The sequence below is a fragment of the Protomyctophum parallelum genome (assembly GCF_964188405.1).
Source record: "Protomyctophum parallelum genome assembly, chromosome: 6".
In the NCBI taxonomy this organism is placed as follows: Eukaryota; Metazoa; Chordata; class Actinopteri; order Myctophiformes; family Myctophidae; genus Protomyctophum; species Protomyctophum parallelum.
The window spans coordinates 49,498,631-49,518,624 of record NC_139701.1 but is presented as its reverse complement, the minus strand read 5'-3'; the positions used below and the strand labels follow the sequence as shown (position 1 = coordinate 49,518,624).

Here is a 19,994-nt window from a genome sequence, read left to right as displayed (position 1 = left end):
TTTATAGCTATCTATAGCTACATATCTGGTGTTGTGTTTATAGCTATCTATAGCTATATATCTGGTGTTGTGTTTATAGCTATCTATAGCTATATATCTGGTGTTGTGTTCATAGCAGACTGCTCACTGAAATGTGCACTTGCAGTTTGGCCAACTCCAAAGCAAACTCCACATGCCCCAACATTGTATTTACCTGCCATAGTGTCAACCCCTTTTCCCCTGTGTCGGCATATTCACCGATACCGATATGACCCGATATGACAAATAAGTACCGATATCGATACAGTATCGAGACATAAGTCAACAGACTATATTATTGAAGACATCACAGTGTGTTTTTAATTGTCGTTCCACACTTGAAGAGTCTCCCTGTTTACAGAAATACTGATGAATTAATATTTGGATGACGGTGCTCCCTGCAATTAGCCTCATGATGTATACATTTAGATGATCTTTGACATGATGATCATAATCGTGGGTATTACGTCAGGATTATTCTGTGAACGTTTTGAAAGTCATTCCATGGCAGAAAAGGTTGACTCTAGTCACTGTACCCAGTGTAACATCATGATAAAGATTGTACTCCTATGAAAATAACGTCCTTATTTCAGTATACTTGTCACTGTGTCATCGCCACCTGCTATATTTTGGTCTTCAACCTGCTACAATCTATAATATCTATTCTATTAGCAATTCACTCTTTGACAAATAACTATTTGAATGCCAGAGTTATTCAGAAAGGTCTGGTATAGCCAATGCCAAGGTTTTTCATTCTTTTTACTAATCTTTGAAGACCCACCGAATATGTCATGCTATGACAAAAAAAATATGCCAAATATTTCAAGATACTAGAGCGGTGCCCGTGGGGCCTTAGGGCCGATTCATACTCCTATTTTAGAGCCGAATAAAAGTCAGTTTGGCTTTTTGGGGCGGTCTGGACACCCATGGGTCCGACCGACTCGACATCGGGTGTGTTGATTCTCGAGTTACGTGGATTACACACAGACAGACAGACAGAGACTTTATGGACTGCATTCATGGACTCTACTCGGAAAATTGAGAAGTGCAAGATTTTATGTATTCTTTAAAAGTTGTTGTATCAATAAATTGATTAATTAGTTTGATTAATATTTCACTTCGGTGTAACATTTTACTACCGGTAGTGAAAATAGTGAGCTAGTTAGATCTTGTAGATTGTCGTTTAAACTAATAAATTAATACACTGAGATTGATTAGCTTGATCAACTGTTGCAGCCCTACCACAGTAGCATGTTGAACACCAACCATCCATTGTTATCAGCCAGTTCCATCTCAGATGGTAATGTACTGTATCTGATGTTATCTAGCCTATTTAGACCTGAGGACGATTCTACAAAGCCTTCTAAATCCTGACAGTTTTCAGAAAAAACCCTATGTTTCCATGTCAGTCGTTCTCAAACAATTTCCCGTCAAGGACCACCAGAAATATATATAATTGGCGGCCGACTCCCATCTGAAAATATGTAGTTCCAGGGACCTCCCGGAAAGCAAAGATTTGAGTTAAAAACGTTCGCTCTGAAAGAAATATATATTCAAAGATTTGCGTCACATTTTCCCGATTTGTCGAAAATAGCAGATCTACAAGCTCATAGTGCGGCACTCGGTGCCGCGCTATGAGCTTGTAGATCTGCTATCTTTCAATAGTATAAAATGATGGTTAAAACACCAAAAGGGGTTCCCGTCCAGAATGGGCTAGAGTTCCATCTAATCTTATCTTCCAGTTCCATCTCCGATCATGGTATTGTCTGACCACTGTCTCATACTGCTGTGTGTGTGTGTGTGTGTGTGTGTGTGTGTGTGTGTGTGTGTGTGTGTGTGTGATCAGACTGACTGACCGTGCACTGACCAGCGGAGCCGCTGAAATGCTGAGGTGTGGGCTTCCTCGGACCTCAATGAGGTGGGCTCCTAATAGGGGGGTCCGGGCCGGGCCGGGCCCCGGGCCCGCTTGCTGCGTCCATGTGACGGAGGGTAGGAGGGCTGACGTGCTGTGAGGTGTGGGCTTTCCTCGGACCTCGTGAGGTGGGCTCCTCTAATAGGGGGGTCCGGGGCCCGGGTGACGGAGGGTAGGAGGTCTGACGTCCGCAGCTGGCATGTGAGTTTAGCCCATTCTGACCTGAGATCAGATTTAAAAAAAAATGTTCTTCTACATCCCGACACTTTTCTGAAAAAGCTATGTTTCTATGTCAGTCGTTCTTCGATTTTTCAAAAATAGCAGACCTACAAGCTCGTAGCGCGCCACTCGGTGGCGCGCTATGAGCTTGTAGATCTGCTATTTTTCAATAGCTAAAGCATGACATGATGCCATAACACCAAAAGGGGTTCCCGCACAGAATGGGTTAGAGAGGGGGCGGGGCCGCCGCGCCTCGCATCACAGCTCTGATTGTATGCCATGATGCAGGGAGAGGCGCGCGCGCGCACACACATACGCACATGCACATGCACACGCGCACACACACACACACACACACACATGCTCATGTTTGTATTGTCATACTTGTGAGGACATTGACATTTCAGGATGACATTTTTACAGTTGGGTGTATAGTTTACCCAAAAGATGGACTTCATTTTCATTCGATTACACCCCCCCCCCCCCCCCCCCCCCCTGTGTCAATCATTTTGATGACCGGGTCACCGGTCAGTAGTAGACTCCTTGGGTCTCCTGCCGGTCGCCAAATCATTGGCTTAGGAATGCGACAAAAAAAAAGAAGCATTCAAGGCTTCGTGCCAGGCCTTGACCAGTGTAATCTAGTACAGACACGCTTTGATCTCACGGCAAAGTGGGGTGCTATGGGCTATATAGTTCCAAACATTGGAACTATCCCATTGAGACAAAGCGGGGTGCTATGGGGCTATAGTTCCAAACATTGGAACTATCCCATTGAGACAAAGCGGTGTGCTATGGGCTATAGTTCCAAACATTGGAACTATCCCATTGAGACAAAGCGGGTGCTATGGGCTATATAGTTCCAAACATTGGAACTATCCCATTGAGACAAAGCAGGGTGCTATGGGATATAGTTCCAAACATTGGAACTATCCCATTGAGACAAAGCGGGGTGCTATGGGCTATATAGTTCCAAACATTGGAACTATCCCATTGAGACAAAGCGGGGTGCTATGGGCTATAGTTCCAAACATTGGAACTATCCCATTGAGACAAAGCGGGGTGCTATGGGCTATAGTTCCAAACATTGGAACATTGTTTTACAGACGGGTAAAAGGGGCAGGGGGCTGAAGCCCCCATTGACGTCTATGTGCGCACCGTCCGTGCTACTAAGCCATACCATAGTGTCGTAGTAAATAAGTGTCATACATATTTCTGAATGACTTGACATTCAGTATATTATGATCAAAGTAAGAACATCACAACGGTGTGTAAAAACAGACCGTATAGTCTTGTGCCACGGTGGACACGAGACCATGTCTCTGCCTCTATACGGACCCCTGTCTGTCTGTGTCTACTTGTGGGGCCGTTGTGGCCCTCCTCCTCCTCACAGGCATAGCAATAGGAGAACGCGGCGCGGGGCGGTGGGCGGGGCCCCGCGGCCCCGCGGGGCGGCACCTCTGTGGGGGCGGCTGGCGGAACAAAAGGCCTCCTCTTCACTGGAGCATGACTCTTTGTGTCAGCAACACAAGGCTCTGAGTGGAACACACACACACACACAGAGACACACAGAGAAAGACACACACACACACACACACACACACACAGAGACACACACACACACACACACACACAGTCAGTCAGTCAGACAGAGAGACAGACAGACCTGCTCTGCCGCGCTACACTTCACCTTGAAGTACTGTGACCTGAAAAGCAACACAGGGACAGCTATATTAGTAGTGAGGTGTACATACGCGCGCACACACACACACACACACACACACACACACACACACACTTGTAGATTCCATGCGTTTTCAACGGTGCGGTAGGCTATTAAGTCTAGTGTATTTATTCTGTCAAAACACATGTTAAGTCTTCATTGTTGATTGATGATTTTTAACACTCTATAGCAAGGAATACCATCTGAATAATATCGAACTTTAACAAGTTTCTGTTTAACCAAACATTATTACAACTCTTTTAACAACTTAAACCCTATCTATAGTATACTTTGTTGACTGGAATCCTGGGGGGGATCCGATCTGATCTGTATACTTGGTCTGCCCCTTCTTTCCCACTGTACAACAAATCTCTTTTCACTTGTAGATCTGCTGTTTTTTTTTTCAAATGGTTGCCCCAGAACAGGGACTTGATTTGCTGTGAAGTATTAACCATGCAAAACCACAAGTGTGTAAATGTTAAAACCATTGAGGATAAAAACACAGCCCAAAGTCCAGGACTTATTATTTCCACGGTGGTGGTCCTCCTCGCATGAGCGCCGCCAGATTCCTTTAACCCATTCTGACCTGAGATCAGATTCATACGAAGGTTTCCGCTGGACACACACTGGTCTGATTAACCCATTCTGACCTGAGATCAGATTCTAAAAAAATGTCAGTCGTTCTTCGATTTTTCAAAAAATAGCAGACCTACAAGCTCGTATCGCGCCACTCGGTGGCGCGATATGAGCTTGTAGATCTGCTATTTTTAAATAGCTAAAGCATAACATGATGCCGACACCAAAATGGGTGCCTGGTCAGAATGGGATAATGGGGTTTAAATATTCCGCAAAATGAGTCCTTTTTTGCTTTTGCTATACGTTATACGTATGTCTTTGTTCTAAATCCATTGCTATTTCTACTTTTACCGAAGCAAAAGGAGTACTTGTTGCTCCCCTTGCTGTTCATTATATTCACGGTTGCCCCCGAGCCCATTGAAATCCCCCCCCCCCCCCCCCCCCGTGATATAAAACGGAGATAAAGACGATAAGTATCGGTGACAGCAACACTTGACACACCCGGTGTTAAGAGTGTCTCAGAGCAAAGAGTCTATACCGTCACAGTTCAACATCAAAGGGCCTGCGTGTGTATCGAGTATTGACACAGATATCTGATACGATTGGACAATGACTCACAAGGCATCGGAGAATGGAGATTAGCCCCCATTCATTCTCTCAAATGGGCTAATTGTATGTATTTCCCCCTTCCTCATTGTGCTGAATGTGTCTTAGATAGAGGCCTGTAATAGAGGCCTCTGAATGTGTCTTATTAAATAGAGGCGTTACAGCAACACGTTTGTTTTCTTCCCTCTGCCAACCTGGGGAGAGCCTCATGCTTCCTTCAATGCATGAGGAGTCCAAAATGCATTTTTTCCCATAGGCATTTCAAAACGTATTTATTTAAAGACCTTTTAAGCGTCGTACGAAGCCAACTCTTGTCGTGACAAATCCTGACAACAAACACAATATTTTGGACCAAACAAATAAATAAAAGAGGAAAAACAACAAAAACAAGTGTTGTAACCTGCCGTTTTTTAACCACCTCATAGCAGTGTTGTTTTTGGCAGCAAATTTTGATTTAGTTTTAGTCACATTTTAGTCACCCGGAATGTTTTTGTGTTAGTCTAGTTTTTAGTCGACTAAATATCATAAGATTTTAGTCGACTAAATCTACAGGTGATTTAGTCGACTAAAATGTATTTTGGCGGGCCTTGATGCCGTTGAAATGACTTGCTGAAAATAGCCGATCTATACAAGCGCACAACGCGTCGCAGCGTGACACGTTGTGCGCTTGTAGATCTGCTATTTTCAGCATGCAACCAAGTGTCAAATGACTTGTACTGGATCTCCTAACATTTTAGTCTAGTTTTTATTTGACAATTATTTGAAATTGTCAGTATATTTAGTCTTGGTTTTAGTCATCATACAGTATAGCTTAGTTTCCATTTAGTTTCCATTCAGTTTGTCAGTGAAAAAAAGACATTTTTCGTCTTAGTTTCAGTCGACGAAATCAACACCACCTCATAGTGTGTATATATCTGCACTACCACCTCATATAGTGTGTACAGCATGTCTTTATATACTGTACAGTGTACAGTGTACAGTATCTTTACCACCTCAAGGCCAAGCTCTGAACCCTGCCTCTGGTCCTATCAGCTCCTGAAGCAATCCAACATTCCAACGGCTGATAAAAGTCTTAATTATACAGAAAACACTTTACTTTCTGTACACAGTCATTTCCAGACCAGGAGGACCATTCATATTTATAATGTTTATAGACCACTTTTCCTCCGCAGAACAATTTACTTTATCGAGACATCGTCGACGTAGTTTAATTGTTAGCTTGTTTACGTTATTTAATGGAGTTTTAACCCATTCTGAACGGGCACCCATTTTGGTGTTGGCATCATGTCGTGCTTTAGCTATTGAAAAATAGCAGATCTACAAGCTCATATCGCGCCACCGAGTGGCGCGATACGAGCTTGTAGGTCTGCTATTTTGAAAAAAATCGAAGAACGACTTACATTTTTAGAATCTGATCTCAGGTCAGAATGGGTTCATCAGACCAGTGTGTGTCCAGTCGGAAACCTCGTATGAATCTGATCTCAGGTCAGAATGGGTTAAGGAGAAGAACACGAGGCATTTCCTCTGCTCCTGGTATAATCGCGGGGTTGATCTTCGTGTCATTAAAGCCTGTGGGTTTTTTTTTGTGTGTCTCGTCGCCGATAGCTATTTGGAAACGCCGATAGCTATTTGGAAACGCCTGCGGTGCCTCATAACCTCCTTTAGGGGACTTGGTTTCATTCACTTTTAATTCTTTATTCCTTTTTGTTATATTTTTTTGGTTCTTGACTCTCCTCTCTGTACTGTACTGCACCTCTCCTCTCCTGTGTGGTCATTCTCACAACACCAGTTGCTATGTTATGATATACCTGATTGTACAAACAAAAAAGACAAAGAAATAAACTTTATTGATCCAGGGATCATTAAATGTCTGTCTTATCTATGAACCTATAGTGTCTCCATTCTGGGCATCATGTGAACATTCGGGAAAGATAGGCGAACATTTGGTGAAACAGCCCTTCTACTAGCTATTAAACGCCCTTTACGTCTGTGTGTTGTTTCGGAATTATTGAACCAATGGAAAGTAGTAAAAAGTGCTTTGGACAAAACCTTTTTAACTCCACTGGACCCTCAAACTGTCTGCTAAAGCAGTTAACTCCACAGCATCTCCCCCACTCTCATGCAATAATATAAAGTCACGACACCCAACTTTGATGAGGGACTATTGCTTTGTTTTAAAATGATAAGGTTTTTATAACATTTTGGAGTTAGGTGGTTTCCTACTAACAGCAGAGATGCGGGCGGGCGGGGGTCCAAACAACCTGTTCTGCATTCTTGCAGAGCCGAGCACGCCGCCCCCATTAGAGCAGTCATTAAACTCAGATTAGCAGGAAATCTGGTGGAATTGGACTCAAACTGTGCCTCCGACGCAGCAGATAACCCCCTGACCCAACCCCCAACCCCCCCCCCCCCCCCGTTCTCTCTGGCCCTGCTCGGCACGCTTACAATGCAGAGACACTTCACGTCACAACGTTGCATTTTGAAATGACTAAACGAAAAGTCACACGAATGGTGGTTATTGTAGGATGTCGTCAAGCCTCGAGAAATCACAACAAAACATTGACTGTTGTCTAGTTTAGTTTAGGTTTTATATTCTGTACCGAATATGGATAAAGGTAAATGGGTAAGTAGACAGACAGACAGACAGACAGGCAAATAAATACAAAATAAAAATAGAAAAATAAATAAACAGTAGACACCAATCAGTCTTGTATAGCATTAAATCTCTTTATATAATTGTTTGAATCGTGTGCTGCTGTACAACAAGCGCAGACGGCACACAGTACAACATGCTTGAACAGGTGTGATGATTGTCTGCTAATTACACTATACCGCATAATATACATACAGTATGTATGAGTTGATCTCTGCCTCGACATTCACTATAGAACTCAACCACCCAAACCCTTTTATAGTCATATAATATACAGTATGAGTTAATCTCTGCCTCAACATTCACTAGAACTCAAACCACCCAAACCCTTTTATAGTCATATAATATACAGTATGAGTTCATCTCTGCCTCAACATTCACTAGAACTCAACCACCCAAACCCTTTTATTGTCATATAATATACAGTATGAGTTAATCTCTGCCTCAACATTCACTATAGAACTCAACCACCCAAACCCTTTTATAGTATCAGAGACTTGGCTTATTTTGTACTTGGTCGGCTCTTTTGTTCCCAAATCTCTTCGCCTGCAGAAATAGCAGATCTCAAAACGTGTCATACGCCGTTTGATTGATTGATTGATTGATTTATTAATTAACAGTTTTTCAGAATTACAGTGCATTTCAAGTGCAACTCAATACAACAACTTAACTGTGCGTGGACGACACCATAAAGCACTATACACTTGTTTACAAGAGAATATTGGTATCGGCAGATACTCAAATCAAATGATCGGGACATCCCTACTTGTAGATCTACTATTTCCGGCGTATATGTTCCCTGCGAGGGTTGGGAGTGGTTGAGAGAGTCACAGCATTTACACCATGTGTCTGCAGGGAACGCTGATATAAACGCCATCACTCGCAATGAGAAGACGCTATAACAATCTATAATGTCAACATTATCAAAAAATAAAGTATTTGTTTCTATAAAACACTATTCATTTATGTTGCTGTTTTGTTCTTTTTCGTATAGTTTGATTCACGTAAATGAAGTTGATTTACTCCACCAAACGTATACACATACAGTACAATCTCCATTGTTTAAAGGACCACTTCACCACTTTTCAACCTATCTTCATATACTAGGTCCTCACTGATAATCATGAAGAAATGGTGCAATTGTTTTCTACTCTGCCTGTGTCTCATAGGAGGGCTGTGGGCAGTTCAGAAACCGTCTTCCAGTGACATCATCGATGGGGAATCCAAGCTAATATGAACTGCAGGCTTTCTAGTCCTGAAAAGTTGCAATGTGAAAATGGAAGCCATCGTTCTCACGATAATGAAAATCTAAACATTTTTGCAAAAAAATATTGTTTAAAAAATAATCTGCCTAATGATGAAGTCACTGGAAGACGGTTTCTAAACTGCCCACAGCCCTCCTATGAGACACAGACCGAGTAGAAACAAATCTTGCCATTTTATCCTGATTATTAGTGAGGACCTATTATATGAAGATACGTTGAAAAGTGGTGAAGTGGTCCTTTAATTAAGGCATCCGTGAAAGTCTTTGGCGTGAAACCACGTTTGTGGTTTTAAAAGCAGTTTGAAGTGCAGGCTGAGTGCCACGGCTGGCCTGCCTCGATCTCTTCAGGACTAAATCATCCACAAAACTCTCCCTCTCTCCCCCTCCCCCTCTCTCCCTCTCTCTCCCTCCCCCTCCCTCCCCCCTCTCTCCGTCACACATACTCGTATGAGCGTTTCTTGGTGGAGCTATCGCCGTTCCTGACCTGGTACGCGGGCGGCGTCATCAGGCCGTCGGGGGGCCGGCGGTGGCCCTCCGGCGTCGTCTCCTCCCGCCAGCGCAGGCCGGAGGCGACCAGCAGCAGGCCGGCCACCAGCAGCAGGAAGCCCCCCGCCCAGCCGCAGAAGAGCGCGTCCCCGAACTCCCAGCGCGGCACCACCTCCGGCAGGGACTCGTCGAAGAAGCGCACCACGGTGACGTGGGCCACGTAGGACACGGGGAACAGGCAGAGCACGCCGGACGCCACGCCGCACGCCCCGCCCGCCACGGTCAGCGTCCTCTTGGCCCGCGGCCCGCCCGGCCCCTGGCAGCTGTTGACCAGGTAGAGGCCCGGCACGGCCAGCAGGACGCCCGCCAGGCCCACGGCCAGCGACAGGCACATGGAGACGCGCGCCAGCTTGAGGTCCCGCGACAGGCCCAGCATGCCGTCGTAGGCGCGGCACTCGGTGCCGCCGTCCTGCACCACGCACGTCTCCCACAGGCCCTGCTCGTAGCTCTCGATGGCCAGCAGCTGGGTGGACATGGTCAGCCACTGGGGCATCAGCGTGGTGGCCAGCGCGCACAGCCACGCGCCCATGTACAGCAGCATGCCCAGCAGCTGCAGCGCACAGGCGCACGCGTCCATGACGTCTCCGCGTCCGCTGCGATGGGATGGGCCCCCCCCCCCCCGCCAGGGACTCCTCTAACGCTGTGATGTAGTAACCCCCCAACCAGAGCTCTCTCCTCAGCCCGGCTGTGTCTGGATCGGTACCCCCAACCAGAGCTCTCTCCTCAGCCTGGCTGTGCCTGGATCGGTACCCCCAACCAGAGCTCTCTCCTCAGCCCGGCTGTGTCTGGATGGGTACCCCCAACGAGAACTCTCTCCTCAGCCCGGCTGTGTCTGGATCGGTACCCCCAACGAGAACTCTCTCCTCAGCCCGGCTGTGTCTGGATCGGTACCCCCAACCAGAGCTGTCTCCTCAGCCCGGCTGTGCCTGGATCGGTACCCCCAACCAGAGCTGTCTCCTCAGCCCGGCTGTGCCTCCCTCCTCCTTCTCCTCCGCGGTCCTGGGTCTCGTCAGCCTCCGTCAGAAGAACACCTGCTGAATCAGAGCGACATGCATGCAGGGCTCTCTCTCTCTCTCTCTCTCTCTGGCTCGCTTCGTGAAGCCGCTTCTCACAACCAGCTCCTGCTTCACAGCAGCACACACACCGTCTGTGGCGGCAGAGGAGAGGAGAGGAGAGGAGAGGAGAGGGGCTCAATGGGCCCCTCCTCCTCCTCCTCCTTTTTTGTGGTCCTCCTTCTATCGCTGCCGTGCCAACGGGCAGGGGGAGGGGGGAGGGGGGGGGGGGGGGGGAAGGGAGCTGATCACTGTCGAATCACATCTCTGGCACTGGGCGGGGGGGGGGGGTTGCTGGGAGTCGCGGCGGATTCAACTGAACACGAGACAGGATATTATCTTCATGTCAGACAGCTGTGGGACGTCCCACTCCATCATGTGCCATCATCATTTACTGCATTTCCCCCCATCCGGCCAATAGCGTCGGGGCAGGGAGTTCAACAGTCTGTGACTCAGAGTAGTGTACAAACGGAACCAAATGGATATGGTTCCATTTGTACACTCTCTGACGTACCTTGTCTGTGGCCTAATGCACACCAAACTTGGGGGTCTTTGACATTAAAGAGTTGGGGAACCACACACTGCTTTAGCCAATCAACTGATTGATTGATTGATTGATTGAGTGATTGATTAACAGACTGGAGAATCACAGTACATTTCAAGCACAACTCAAACTGTTAACTGTGGACGACGACGCGATAAACAAGCGTTACACTTGTTTACGATAGGGTCCACCATGTTCAATTCATCATAAAACTCAACTCCAAATTGCCAACAGTCACATGAAGTAACCACAGGTATAACCACAGGTAACCAGGGTTGTTTCAGAATGCCATGCCAGACTCCACAACAACAGGCAGAAATATAACAAGTCTCCCACAGGCTCAGCCGTCTTATCTCTGTTTGCCAAATCTGCCCCCCCCCCCCCCCCCCCCGCGGAGAAGCCAAATCTGCCCCCCAGCGGAGAACCCAAATCTGCCCCCCAGCGGAGAACCCTAATGATTTCTGGTATTATTTCACTGGGGAGTCCTTGGTGTTTACATTCCACAGTAGGGACTGAATCTTCCATTTCGCAGTGCAGTACGTGCTTGGTAGACCAGTACAGTACAGTACAGTACAGTACAGTACAGTACAGTACAGTACAGTACAGTACAGTACAGTACAGTACAGTACAGTACAGTACAGTACAGTACAGTACCAAACACTCTGTCCCTCGCCAACAGGGACGTGAAGAGAGTGTTAGAGGGGCAGGGGCTGAAATCCCGTAAGAGGGCACTTTTGGACAAAAATAGAGAAAATAGCTGATCTCCAAGCTCTCAACGCATCACAGCGCGACTCGTTGTGAGCGTTGAGAGCTTGTAGATCAGCTATTTTTGGGTCGCAACCCAGCACTCTTTATCTACTGGAGATGCGGTGTAGCGACATGGATTTCTAAACAAAAATGCTGCGTTCCAAGCATAGACTGTAAAAGATATGGACAAAGCGTTCCCCGGGTCTAACATGGACGTAAGATGAAGCCTGTCAGTCCTTGTATTGTAAGTCGGCATCTTTCTAGATCCGTTTTGGCCCAGCTGGCCCATTGGCTGGCCCAGACAACGAGGCTGGACTTCCCCCCTTCTTCTCCGTTGGTTTTTATTTTGACTCAAGTGGGTGGGGAATCCCGATCATAGACTGTAACGGTAGCCACGCCCCTCAGAACATGCGCGACGTTATGGTAATTTTTTTAATGAATGGGACGATAATTTTCCAAAAAGAATATTATGACATTAGAAATGAGACTTTAAACTAGTGACTGGAAGCAGAAAGTATTCATGGACCATGTTTATTAAGTTAATACAGTCTAGGTGAAGTTGGGCCCAAATACATGGACTTCTATGGGGCTATGGGTTTTTCTGGGTCCAATGACAGCGCCACAACAGGCCATTATATGAACTTTCAGGAAATCCCGATTTCCTCAGTGGCTTCACAAAATATCTGTCTGACTGCCCCCCCTGGATCCAAGCTCAGGAGACTTCGGAAAAAGGCAATTCTCCTGAATGCTGCCTTCCAGCATTGGCATGGAAAGGAAAGGAAAGAGTGGCATTTTTGCATCTCCTTCACCGTATAATAAATGCTGTATTCGTTGGTCTGGAGAGGGCAGTTGTTTTACAGACGGGGAAAAGGACAGGGGCTGAAGCCCGCCCGGCTGCACTCTCTCTCTCTCTCTCTCTCTCAAGGTCATGAAATGTGCAGCCTGTTGGTGACATTCTAAATGATTTATACTGTGCTATTATAGGCATGCACAATCTGTGCACACCAAACACTATACGGTCTTCACATTAGAGTTCTCGCAACAACAACAAAATACATAAAAATACACACATAAACAACTTCAGGTTACATGAGAGAAAACAGGCCAACCTTCTGTGTTCGGTATCAGTACCTTGTGTTGAAGTATACTTGAGAGTTGAAAATGAGGCTTTAAGTTTGCAGGCTGTGATTAGGGCCGATTGGTGGAGAAATAACAGTGCGGCTTATTGTGTGTGTGTGTGTGTGTGTGTGTGTGTGTGTGTGTGTGTGTGTGTGTGTGTGAGCGTGCGTGTGTGTGCACGTGCATGTTGTGATGTGAACACTACAAGGTCTGTGGGGACTGAAAGTAGGAGGCCAAAGATGAAAAGCTATGATTGGGAAGAAAAAATGTTTCCCAGCCATAAACACTGGTAGTTTGGCACACGCACAGCAGCGCACGCTAACACAGACACACACACACACACACACACACGCACACACGCACGCACACACACACACACACACACACACACACACACACACACACACACACACACACACACACACACACACACACACACACACACACCATGCATTGCATACATGACCCCCACTGAACCAGAGCCCCCCTCCCCTCCCCTCCTCTCCTTCTCCTCTAGAGAACAAAAACAGATCAGCTGAGCACTGGTGATGAGTCTACATACAGTACAGTACAGTATGCCTGCACTGGCTGCGCATACAGTACGCATGTGGTTGACGTCAGTCTGTCTGCAACACTCACCTACTCATCACATATCCAGTGCTCCAAAAGGACACGCATTAATCTATCATGCATGGCTTACTGTTGAGCACAGATTACATTCACGTATTCTCACGTTTTTCAGAAATGTATTAACCCTCTAACACACCCGCATTAATTTCTACTTGCAAAAAATAGATTTCAACCTTACTACTACTTTGTACTACTAGGACTAAGACTAAAAAATATGTTAAAAATTAATAAATAAATAAAGTTTGATGAAAAATGTATAATAATTATATAATAATATAATAAATTAATAATTTACATTTTGGGGATATCTTTCACAATAATGAATAAAACATGTTCTAGACATTCTAATGATCACAAAAAAAACATATATTACAATTATTGTACCTACTTTTATTAGGGTAAAGGTCAAAAGTCTTAGGTTAAAAAATGTTCAAAATTGCACAGAGTCCAGACATTTTTAATTTGTGTGAATTTCAGCCTCTGTGGGGGGTATTTATATGCAAATATCATGACCAATGGCATTGAAATGGCATTGCAATGAACATCACTGATGACGTTTAGGTGAAAAAAGAACAGGAAAAAATAATTTGTAATTAAATAAAATAAAATTGTTGCTAAAAAGCAACGCTGGGTCTTAGAGGGTTAATGGACAAAACACAGTATTTCTTTGAACAGGTCGTACATGTAAGAGACGAACATAACCATATGACTTATGACTAGACAAGCCAGTTTGGGTGTTTTGGTGGCGCTTAAGCCTTTTATTATCTATAGAGCTGTAATAGGTTGGAATGCACTACCAAAGTGTATAACCAATACAAATAATAATAATAATAATAAATAATAATGAATTTTATTTATATTGCACTTTTCATTCACAAGGAATCTCAGAGTGCTACAAGGTTAAAAACATATGATCTATCATAAAATGATTAAAAACAGGGTTAACAAAAACAGTGCAAAAAAAATGAATACAACATTCACCTTTAAAATCAAGTTAAAAAAAAACACCTTATGAAAACCATCTTGTAGTAACCCTGGGAAAAAGAATAATTCAAATGTATAATTTGTTGAAAGTGATGTTTTGCTATGTTATTTTTATTTCTTATTTTATTTTGAGTTAGTGTTTGTAAACAACCCCAGGAAGACTATAGCTTTTGTCAAGGCATAAGCTAATGGGGATCCTTATAAACAATAAACAATAAACATATCATTCACAGAGACAGGGCCGTTATCATGCATCTGTTTACAAGTTACAATTTATAGGCATTTAAGACACTCTTGCCTCTTAATCCAGAGTGATTTACAGTAAGAAGGGACAACATCAAAAGCATATAATAGAGATAAATCTAGATCATAGGTAAACCAAGAACCTATTGTCTGTCTAACAGTAGCCGATAATATAGAACAAATTATAATCAGTACATTATTTTAAAAAAAGGTCTGAGCCTCCATGCATTGTGTACTATAAAAGCTATTTTATTTTTTTATGAAAAATGACACACAGCTTTTATAGTACACAATGCATGGAGGCTCAGCCTTTTTTTTTTTTTAATAATGTTTTTATTTTTTTGCTGGAGTATACTTTGCAAATTAAACAACATATTTGTTATAAATAGAAACTGTACAGAAAACAAAGCACACTGCAGGCTATCCATGTCTTTTATTGGTGGTCCCGTGCAGAGTAATCTAGTAAGAGAGTGGCGACACTAGCGTTGACTCCCGTTGTAACGATATAATGCTGAAGTGCTCATTCATCTCAATGGGATAGTTCCAACGTTTTGGAACTATAGCCCATAGCACCCCGCTTTGTCTCAATGGGATAGTTCCAATGTATGGAACTATAGCACCCCGCTTTGTCTCAATGGGATAGTTCCAATGTTTGGAACTATAGCCCACTGCACCCCACTTTGTCTCAATGGGATAGTTCCAATGTATGGAACTATAGCCCATAGCACCCCGCTTTGTCTCAATGGGATAGTTCCAATGTTTGGAACTATAGCCCATAGCACACCGCTTTGTCTCAATGGGATAGTTCCAATGTATGGAACTATAGCCCATAGCACCCCGCTTTGTCTCAATGGGATAGTTCCAATGTATGGAACTATAGCCCACTGCACCCCGCTTTGTCTCAATGGGATAGTTCCAATGTATGGAACTATAGCCCATAGCACCCCGCTTTGTCTCAATGGGATAGTTCCAATGTTTGGAACTATAGCCCATAGCACCCCGCTTTGTCTCAATGGGATAGTTCCAATGTTTGGAACTATAGCCCATAGCACCCCGCTTTGTCTCAATGGGATAGTTCCAATGTATGGAACTATAGCCCATAGCACCCCGCTTTGTCTCAATGGGATAGTTCCAACGTTTTGGAACTATAGCCCATAGCACCCCGCTTTGTCTCAATGGGATAGTTCCAATGTTTGGAACTATAGCCCATAGCACCCCGCTTTACGGCGAGATCAAAGCGGGTCCACTGGTGGTCTCCTGGGGAATTTCAGGTGTCACAGCATGTGGCTCTAATGTCCTGGTGTATTAATTTATCTGAAGTATATCTCGACTGTATTAACACTGATATTCATTGACATTATACACAAATCAAAATGGCTATGGCTGTTTTCCTCCCAACTATTTTGATGCAATGCAGTAGACGAAAGTGGCACATCTATATGTGTAACTATACGTTATTTAATCAATACGTTTAATCAACATTGCGATGTGCAATACAAAGTATTAAATTAAATCTGAGATGAATGTATTAATTGGCCATAAGAAATACATTAGATGCGTCAAATATTTCCCATGTCACACTGCACCATACAAGACACTATTGTGTGTTTATGTTTGTTTCTTTTATTTTATTTCAATGTTTAATTACAGTTTAGGCATTTAGACACACTCAATCCAGGCCCATGAATTAGAGGATAAAGCTCACATGTTACCCAAATAGTTGAATACACAAATGAATCAATCAACTTCAAGTCTTTATTTCACAACAAAATTCTAATCTGATAATATAGGTTTATTTACTAAAGTTTTGCTGTGTCCTGCAGTAAGTGTTTCACTGTCTCTGCTGCCTAAATTAAATGCAGTCGCCAGCAGATGTCACTATAATCACTGAAGCGTCAAAGCTTAACACATTTTTGAACCAATTGGTTCAAGTGGTTCAGAGGTTCATAAAAGCTTCATTGGCCCATCACTAGTATTAAATGTCTCAAATTTGAAAGCACTATATTTCTAAAACTAGGAAACATTTCAAAGATTCCTTTTCAGGCAAACATGTCCACCGTAAGATGAACCTAAGTAGGCTAGAATGGGGTTGTTAGGTGTAAGTATGTAGGACTAGTATACATGCCAAAGTTTGTGCTATTGCCATAGAGAATGCATTGGGCGTTTTAAGTTAAATAACTCACAAACTACAAAACAAGTAAAAAAGTTCCAGCATGTAAGCTGAATAATAAAAAGTCTGAATAGAGTTTCTATGAAAGTGATTTTTGACGTGCCAATGTCTGCCATTGAGCCCCATTGTAAATTTGAAAGCACTATATTTCTAAAACTTCAAACTTCAAACTTCAAAGATTCCTTTTCAGGCAAACATGTCCACCGTAAGATGAACCAATGCATAGCCGTCTCGTGTTTTATCTGCATTGTTTGCTTGTTTACTTTGTTCTGTATTTTTATTGTAATTAAAGCACTTTGTGAGTCCTCTCTGTGAAAGGTGCTATATAAATAAAATGCCTACTTACTTACTTACTTACTTACTTACTTCACCATTCTGGGCCTGGGGAACCACTCTGGGGAAGGGGTGCATGGGTGGTTAAATTGGTAGGACCGATTTTTCCTTTAGAACAAGCTAAGCTGCTATTCATTTAAGAAAGGGACAAAGATAATGATAGAAAGAAAACAGGTCAATTATTCCTTATTAATGAGTATTTCTTGTGGACAAAAAAACAAGCTGTTCAACCAAGATTCACAGACCCGTCCCATAGGCTACCATCCACCAGGTAAGACATCTGATTCAGATGCTCTGAGGAACATGTGTTTGATTGATTGATGCATTTTTTTTTAAGTAAATTTTATTCAAAGAGTTAGATCATGTGCAGTTTTCACAGAAAGAGAATACGACTCTTCTTTTTTTTTACATTTTCTCCCACAACTCCCTTCCCAGTCCTCCCCACCCACCCACCATCTTTCCCCACGAGGCCAGACATACTGATTGATGCATTTATTAACAGATTGGAGAACTACAGTACATTTCAAGCACAACTCGACCCACAACAATCGACCCACCCAAACCCAGGATTCGAACTAAAGGTATCCTGTGTAAAAGTCCAATATGGTAACCTCTCTAGACTAGCCCACAGGGATATCCCATCATATCCCCATGGAGGGGAGACATTCGACCTTTGAGGCCATCAGTGAGGCTGAGGCTTTGAGTTACTCTGCTACTCATGTCCCATCGAAGCATTTATTATTCCAGACAGACGATGGCGCTGTTGCATCGCTGACAAATCCCACTGGCCAATAACAATGAACTGAGGGGAGATTGTAGGCAACTTGGCATTCCACGCTGTTTTTCGGGGTATGGTCTAAATCTGCATAATAAAATAAACTTGCATGAACAGCTATAGGCTCAATTTCTCGTCACCCAAATTAATTAAAGTCCTTGTGTTTTGTTTTTAAACATGAACTTTGATGAATTGAACATGGTGGACCCTCTCTTGTAAACAAGTGTAATGCGCTTAATTGGGTCGTCCACTCACAGTTAACAGTCTTTGTATTGAGTTTGTGCTTGAAATGTACTGTAATTCTGCAAACTGTTAATACATATTTAAATCAATCAATCAACCCAGATTAACCCATTAGCCATGCATGTATATATATATATATATATATATTCTTTATATTTAACAACGTGTATTGAATAAACTTCATTCAAAATAAACAACCAACATCAACATAACACAAACAACACTAAAAGTCAATGAAGACAAAAAGAACCGTTCACTCCTATGATAAACTTTTGCCTACTCACGTTCATGTGTTTGGAGCGTACGTCGAACCCCATTGGACAAAAAGTTCACTCGATCGAGACCCCATAGTTCGGAGAGCGCGGTTTCTAAAAGTGGGGTCCGCGGTCCCCAGGAAGATTCAATGTAAATTAGAAGGGGAGAAATTGGGACATTTCAGATGGGGGTCCGCTGGCAAATAGGCAACATTGTTATCTGGGCGTGTCAGACAGGGTTCCTTGTTCAATGATATGAACTGAACAAGTTTGAGATGAACCTAGTTCCTTATTGTTCTTTAACTACATAGAAGTGTCTATTTGTATGTCTCTAAATGTTTTGATGAATTGAACAATGTGGACCCTGTTGTAAACAAGTGTAATGCTTAATTGGGTCGTCCACTCACAGTTAACAGTCTTTGTATTGAGTTTGTGCTTAAAATGTACTGTAATTCTACAAACTGTTAATACATATTTCAATCAATCAATCAATCACTGTAACTGTCATTTTATGTTTACCAGCAAATAAAAAATGAGAAAAAACAGCCAATGGAAAAAAATGGTCTAAAAATGTAATAAATACCAAACGAAGTACATTAGTAATGCAATTAAATAAATACATGCATTTATTTATTTATTTATTATTATTATTATGTATATTGCATTATATTGTGAATGTATTCAATTGCATGTTTTATTTAATTTCATTGCGGAATTTCCTCATTAAAGTTTTTGGTATTTATCCCATCATGAACGGGAACCCATGGTGTTCGCATCATGTTATGCTTTAGCTATTGAAAAATAGCAGATCTACAAGCTCATAGCGCGCCACCGAGTGGCGCGCTACGAGCTTGTAGGTCTGCTATTTTTGAAAAAAATCGAAGAACGACTGACATTTTTAGAATCTGATCTCAGGTCAGAATGGGATTTATTATCACATTCTTTCAAGTTGGATTGGTCGATGGGGTCCTGTCCTCCGGGGCTATGGGACCGTATGCAAATGAGCCATGCCCGAATATGGCCCGGGTGGAAGCGTTTTTGGGGGCCGAGCCGGGCCGAGCAGAGTGACGGTAGGCCGGGGAGGAGGAGGAGGAGGAGGAGGAACATGGAGGACCGCGGCGGCTCAACGCGCACCACCGAGACAGAGAGACACCCGCGACACACATAGAGAGGGAGAGAGAGAGAGAGAGAGAGAGAGAGAGAGAGAGGGAGAGGGAGAGAGAGAGAGAGAGAGAGAAAAAAAACAACAAACCAAACCAACCCCACTGTGGATGTATCCCTATGGCTTCTTATCCGGCGTGTTAAATAATAATGTTCGTGTCGTGATTAAACAAGAAGAAACCCTCATTCTTTCTGGTGGCTTTGGAGTTAAACTTTTATTTAATG

The 19,994-nt window shown here is 43.4% G+C and overlaps 1 protein-coding gene across 1 annotated transcript; it reads right to left on the bottom strand.

Annotated features, from left to right (window-relative positions):
• Positions 1-9,401: 9,401 nt before the first annotated feature.
• Positions 9,402-10,646, bottom strand: LOC310860067 (putative claudin-24; the record flags this gene model as incomplete). The annotated part of the gene is made up of 1 exon (XM_083766829.1): positions 9,402-10,646. The coding sequence occupies exon 1, from the start codon at positions 10,089-10,091 to the stop codon at positions 9,402-9,404; it is 690 nt and encodes a 229-aa protein (XP_083622955.1). The 5' UTR covers positions 10,092-10,646.
• Positions 10,647-19,994: the final 9,348 nt, after the last annotated feature.